The 6,296-nt window shown below is 50.6% G+C and overlaps 1 protein-coding gene across 1 annotated transcript; it reads left to right on the plus strand.

Annotated features, from left to right (window-relative positions):
* Nucleotides 1-172: 172 nt before the first annotated feature.
* On the plus strand, nucleotides 173-4,027 carry Foxi1 (forkhead box I1). The gene is made up of 2 exons (XM_010622195.2): nucleotides 173-826; nucleotides 2,330-4,027. Exons 1-2 carry the CDS (start codon nucleotides 250-252, stop codon nucleotides 2,887-2,889), a joined length of 1,137 nt encoding a protein of 378 aa, XP_010620497.1. The 5' UTR covers nucleotides 173-249; the 3' UTR covers nucleotides 2,890-4,027.
* Nucleotides 4,028-6,296: the final 2,269 nt, after the last annotated feature.

Here is a 6,296-nt window from a genome sequence, read left to right on the forward strand (position 1 = left end):
TTTTTTTTTTTTTTTTTTTTTTCTCCTATCAGCTCCCAGAAGCCTGTCTCTGCCTGTCATTAGTGGGGACCAGAGGCGGGGGTGGGGACAGAGGGAGGGCCGGCCTCCAGGCAGGTGGCCTCCCCTGGGTGGGGCTGCCCAGCACAGCCTCAGGGTATAAGTTGGAGGCTGGGGCCTGCTGAGCACCTGTCAGGGGCAGCTCTAGGGCACAGGAGCCAGGCAGGTGGCTGTGCTTCTCCCGGCCCCAGCATGAGCTCCTACAACCTCCCAGCACCCTCCCCGCCTCGCTGCAGTCCCCAGTTCCCCAGCATTGGCCAGGAGCCCCCCGAGATGAACCTTTACTATGAGAACTTCTTCCACCCACAGGGTGTGCCCAGCCCTCAGCGGCCCCCCTCCTTCGAGGGAGGTGGCGAGTTCGGGGCCACCCCCAACCCCTACCTCTGGCTCAATGGGTCAGCCATGACTCCACCGCCCTACCTGCCAGGCACCAACAGCAGCCCCTTCCTGCCTCAGGCCTATGGCATGCAGAGGCAGCTGTTGCCCAGCATGTCAGGGCTGGGGGGCAGTGACCTGGGCTGGCTGCCCATCCCCTCCCAGGAGGAGCTGATGAAGCTGGTGCGCCCCCCCTACTCTTACTCAGCTCTTATTGCCATGGCCATCCACGGGGCACCCGACAAGCGCCTCACCCTCAGCCAGATCTACCAGTATGTGGCTGACAACTTCCCCTTCTACAACAAGAGCAAGGCCGGCTGGCAGAACTCCATCCGCCACAATCTGTCCCTCAATGACTGCTTCAAGAAGGTTCCTCGAGATGAGGATGATCCAGGTAAGGGGCTGCCAGGGAAGGGTGGGACATCCTTCAGTGAGCTGGGTTCCCAAGCCAGGTTCATTTCATTCCTGCCCCAAACCCCATTCTAGGAAGTTCTGATTTTGGTGGTTCTTTCTCCAGCCTCCCCCAGGACTGGAGGCTGCTCAGAGACAGAGATGAAGGGAGGTGGAGGAAAACACGGGCCTGGGGGAAGATTTGAGTTTCAGTGGGTCCCAATGACCTTGGTCAGTTAGATCTCTGAGCCTCAGTTTCTTCATCTGACGAATAAGGATGTTACCTTCTAAATAGTCTACCGTGCAGGCTCGTGGTGGAGGTGAGTTGCTATATGCAAAGCTTTTAGTACTAATACTTATGGGCTACAGTCAGTGCTGTGATTCATGTGCATTCCCAGGACCCAGTGCAAGGGGAAACTTTAGGCAGTGAGAATGGTGGAAACCAAGCCCAAGTGCATCTGACCCGGGGAGAGAGTCTGACGTTTGGCGAACACCCACCTGACCTTCAGAACGTCCTTTAGTCTCCACAACAGGAGTGCCTTTATGAATCCATTTCACAGATAGGGAAAATAGTATAGAGAGGCAGAACAGCCTACTTATCTCAGGAGACACAGAAAGAAGTGCTAGAGACGACACTTGACCCTAAAAGCTGGTCCAATCCAGAGAATGTGAACTTTTCCTTAGCAATGACAAATGTCTAAAGTACAGAGACCTGCAGAGACCAATGTGGTAAATCTTCATCAATCCTTTTCCCAGAATTAAAATCCATTGCTCTTTTGCCATAGGATGCCAGACTATGGCAAAAAGGAACCCTACTTCTGCCCTGTTTGAAATTAGCAATGGCCAGGTCCGCCTGTCCCCTGCAAGACAGCAAGTGTCCATTCAAGAACAGCTCTCACCCACCAGCTGAGAGAGGATAGCAGAAAAAGTGCAGTCTTCCCTCCCAAGGAGCATGGCAGTTACACAGTTCTCTTACACCTCTAATGTCTGTCCTTCCCCACAGGGAGCCTGAGAAGGAACAGACAGGTCCAATAGGCTTATTTGTCTGACCAGGAAACCGATTCCCTCATAGTCCTTTAGTAGTCAGGAGCAAAGCCAGGGCTCAAGCCCATCTTCAGACTCCACCTCCAAGATTACTATCAGGCAGTCCCGAAGTTTTTCCTGAGTTTTCTCTAACCTCAGCAATGGAAGCCTTCCCCATTGCCCACCACACTCCCACATCCCTACACCTCAGGGCTTCAGCCTTCTGAAAGGGACCTACCCTGTAAGTCTTGAGTGCCTCTGCCAATCTTTCCTCGGGACACACCCACTCCTTGGGGGATGCTTAAATGAAGATGGATATGGTGCCTTGGTTGGGTGGTTTATAGAATTCTTCCATTTCTCAGTCCCAGACTTTTATTCTTCTCTCCACATATGTATCACCTTTGTGGAGGAAGAGAAGAAAAGAGGCATAAGAGGCATTTTATCCATCTCTCCATGTACTTACCTGCTTGACATTTTGTTGCAGGCAAAGGGAATTACTGGACTCTGGATCCCAACTGTGAGAAGATGTTTGACAATGGAAATTTCCGCAGGAAGAGGAAGAGGAAATCAGATGTTTCCTCCAGCACAGGCTCCTTGGCCTCAGAGAAAACTGAGAGCAGTCTCCTGGTAGGCAGCCCCAAGAGCACAGAGTCTCAAGACATCCTGGACAGTGGCTCACCGGGCACCTCCAGCTCCCCAGAGAAGCAGTCCTCCCCACCCCCTTCAGGCGCCCCATGCCTTAACAGCTTCCTCTCTACCATGACAGCCTACACGAGTGGGCCGAGTCCAGTGGGCCGCCCTGTGGGAACACCAGGACTCAGCCCTGAGCCCTCTGACAAGATGGGCCAGGGCACTCTGAGTTTCAACTCCTACGCCCCACTCACCAACCTCGCAGGCCACGGAAGTGGGAGCGAATGGGCCAACTCGGTGCCCACAAATGCGCTTGGCTATGGGAGCTCTGTCCTCAACCAGTTCAGCCCTCACTTCTACAACAGCATCAACACCAACAGTATCCTCTACCCCAGGGAGGGCACAGAGGTCTAGGACCCCAACAGCTCCTGGGTCACACGGACAGGACCCAGAGAGAAGCAACCCCCAGACCAGTCCCCACACCACCCTGTGATCCAGGACCTGAGGACTGCCTGAGCCTAACGCAGGAGACTCGACAGAAGCATTTTATTCAGAACATTGTTCAAACCTTCTGTTCATCACAACTGAGTCCACACAGATTTTCCTGCTTTGCACTGGTAATACTGGTGCCTGGATAGCAGTGATAAGGGTGGCAATTTTTTGAGCACTTCTTCTGTGCTGGGTACTGTTGTAGGCTTTTTAAAGATATGGTCACATTTACTATGGGAAGTTACCCTGTGAGATTCACATGCACCTCGTCATTAACAGAAGGGAAGTAGAGCTTGAGGAAGTTAAGTAACTTTTCTAGAGTCATGAAATCTAGGAAATGCCAGAGCTACAAGTCAAATCTGGGCCTGGATAACCCCAAAGATTGAACCAAAAGAAGTAGGGATGGAGGATTGGCAGAGCAGCTAAAGAATGTCAGGGTGAGAATCTGATTATGGCAGATTTGTCAAAACATCTGCCCTCTGGTGGTCTCTCAAAATCCAACACCAGCCGGGGTCTGTCTTATTGTCTCTCTTTGTTTGCCCCAACTTCCCTACAGCCACTCTTGTGGCTACCACTCAAGGAGGGAAGTGACTTGCCAGCAGGTTTAATTTAGAAAGTACAGCCCAGGTGCCCTGTAGGATAGTGTATCCAGCAAGTGTGATGGAGTGTGTCCCTTTTCCAGCTCCCCACAGATCTTAAGCAAATCTAGGTTCAGCGAGAGGCATGGTGCACCCTAAATGCCCCACCCCATGCTGCCCTTCTGCAAAATCTCATAAAGCGCAGCCAGCTTCCTCTGTGTGTGTCATGGACCAGTGAACTGGCAGTGGCTGAGGTTTCCAAGAGAAACAAGGCAGAATGGGCACTTCCTTCTCCATAGCTCTGGAGAAGCGGATGTTTGTCTGAGAAACAACATCCTCAAGGGAAATCCTCTGCCTCCCTCGCAGGGTCTGTGGTCTGTGAGGGAGCTCCCTGGATATTTCTTTCTTGATTTTGTAGGTACTTTACATGCCTGTGATGTTTTATCACAGAACACCCTAGGAAGTATTGTTTGATTTATTTTCTTTTTAATAAAAAAAAAAAACACACACACACACAAACTTTGTGCAGAAGCGTGTGGCCCTTCCTTGTGACATCTTGTCTCTGGCTGCCTGGTTGATTCAACAAGGGGTCAAGGAAAGCCTGGAGCTAGAGGCATGTGGGACAGGAGGCAGTTTTTATGTATGTATGTATGTATGAGAGGGGGGGGGACCTATCTGACTAACTACCCAACATGAGTCAGGCATATCCAGTCTTTACAGTGCATGCAAACTTAATTGCTATTCCATGGTAATTCAGTCTTCCGCAGCCCCTTAAAAGGGTAGGACCACTCTTGTCACACAGAAGAGAAAACTGAGGTTGAGTGATTGAGGGACTTGCCTGAATCATATACCATGCTCGGGTCTCTCTGACTCCTGTGCTTCTCATGTGACTAGTGCTAGTAATAGGAGCTCTAGGGGCAGACACTGGCCCAGAGTTGCGCAATCCACAATAGCGTGTACCTGGCATTCCCTGGGGTCCCAGGCACAATGAATGCTGAAGAAAGGCTTGTAGTTGGGAATCCCTCCTCCTTGGGTATGTATAGAGAGGATCTCTATATCACAGAGCGACAGAGGGGAGGTAGTAACTAAACACAACAGTAGTAATGATGATGACAATAGCATCCATCATGGGTTCACTAGGTATCGCATATTGTATTATGACCAAACCTACTTTACTGCATTTCATTGTCAAAATATTCCAATGCAATCGATGCCCTTACTTCCATTTTGCAGGTGAGAATACTGAGGCCTGGGGATTGTGTAGCTAGATGATCAAGGGCACAAGCTAGGAGTCATTCAGATCCACTGACTCCATGGCTGAAACCCTTCTTCAGAGCCCCTAGCAATGGAGAACCCGAGACTTAACATAGGAGTAAAACTCATGAGAACCAAGAAAAAGTTGGGACTGACAGATCCTTTCCTGGGGAATCCCTTTTCACAGCAAGACTCCTCCTGGCAGATGTAGTGATGGCTGAAGGAAGAACAAGGAAAGGACAGTGCCAGACCAGGAAACGCCTCAGGAAACTCAGAATATACTGTGCCCTGGCTGTGCAGGGAGGAAGCCTGAGGCTCAGAGGGAAATAAACTTCACAAATGGGACAATAAGTTCACAGGCAGAGTTAAAGTGCACATCCCTGAAGCCCAGACCAGGCTTTTTGTCACAATAGATCACACTGCCACCACATTTGCCCAAACAGACCCTGAAACCCCACCCTCTCCACTGATAATCTCACTGCCTGCTCCTCAACCCCACTCCTCCCTCCAGGCTGGGTAAAGAAAGGACCTTGAAGGGGCTCAAAGAGCTCAAATCAGCCTGGAAGGGAGCTGGTGATTTAAAACCACAGTCCACTCCCTCAAGTCTCCATTCTTCTTGGACCAGAATTTAGTGGGTATGAGGAACCAAAGGGGAGGCTACTGGGCTCCTCACAATATAAAGACCCTGCCAGCTCTAGCCAGAAACTGTGCATGCAGGGAGTTCCTGGTAGCATGGTGTGGTGAGCCTTGACATAAGCACAGCCATGATTGAACTTTGAGTCACCTCGCTGGCACAGATGTGCCATCACCCATAACAACGGGCTAGTTCAACTGGTGGTCTGACCTGTTGCCTAGCAAATGTAACCCATAATACTTGTTTTGTAGAGCATTGTGACCTTTGCAGTCAGCTACACCCTATTCACACTTTTGGTTTCGGTTTTAGCCTATATATACTCCACCCTGAAAAATAAACGGGGCCTTGCTACGAAGAAAGCATGATCCTGGAACTAAGTCTGTGAGACTGTCTGCTGTCCTGTTGTTCTTCCCTCGGGTCTGGGACCTGCTGGCAGGATTCTGACGTTGCAGCTCGCGACAGCATGGGGCTCATGGGTAGAGCAGTACTGCAAGTCCCTAGGTGGGCACAGCAGAAGGTAGGGATCTGGTCAAGAAGGAGCTGGTTTCTGTGGGCTGCTGCTAGCTGGAGAGAGGGAAGGAAAGAAGGATAGAGAGATGGAGGAAGGAAGGGAGGAAAGAAGAATTGGTTATCTTGCAAGTGTTTAATTGTTTGCACAGTGCTATGGATGCACTGGAATTTACTAGCCTCCTACATCTTGGCTCTGTCTTGAAGCCATGGTCCCCAACACTAATAAAGAATCCGAGGAAAGCTTCTCGTATGTTGGAGAGACTAGGAAGGCTGCATGAGGGCGGCAGGTGAGACGGGGACTGAAGAATGATAAAAATGAACTAATGCAAACCACTGGTTTTCACACTCACCATCAC

Source organism: Fukomys damarensis, unplaced genomic scaffold (assembly GCF_012274545.1).
Source record: "Fukomys damarensis isolate Sample0158 unplaced genomic scaffold, DMR_v1.0_HiC HiC_scaffold_9, whole genome shotgun sequence".
Taxonomy (NCBI): Eukaryota; Metazoa; Chordata; class Mammalia; order Rodentia; family Bathyergidae; genus Fukomys; species Fukomys damarensis.

What these genes read in the sequence shown, in the direction of transcription:
- Foxi1 (XM_010622195.2), top strand. Translation starts at nt 250, where the DNA reads ATGAGCTCCTACAACCTCCCAGCACCCTCCCCGCCTCGCTGCAGTCCC. An exon ending in TCGAGATGAGGATGATCCAG is followed by an intron (nt 827 to 2,329) that starts GTAAGGGGCTGC and finishes ATTTTGTTGCAG; the next exon opens with GCAAAGGGAATTACTGGACT.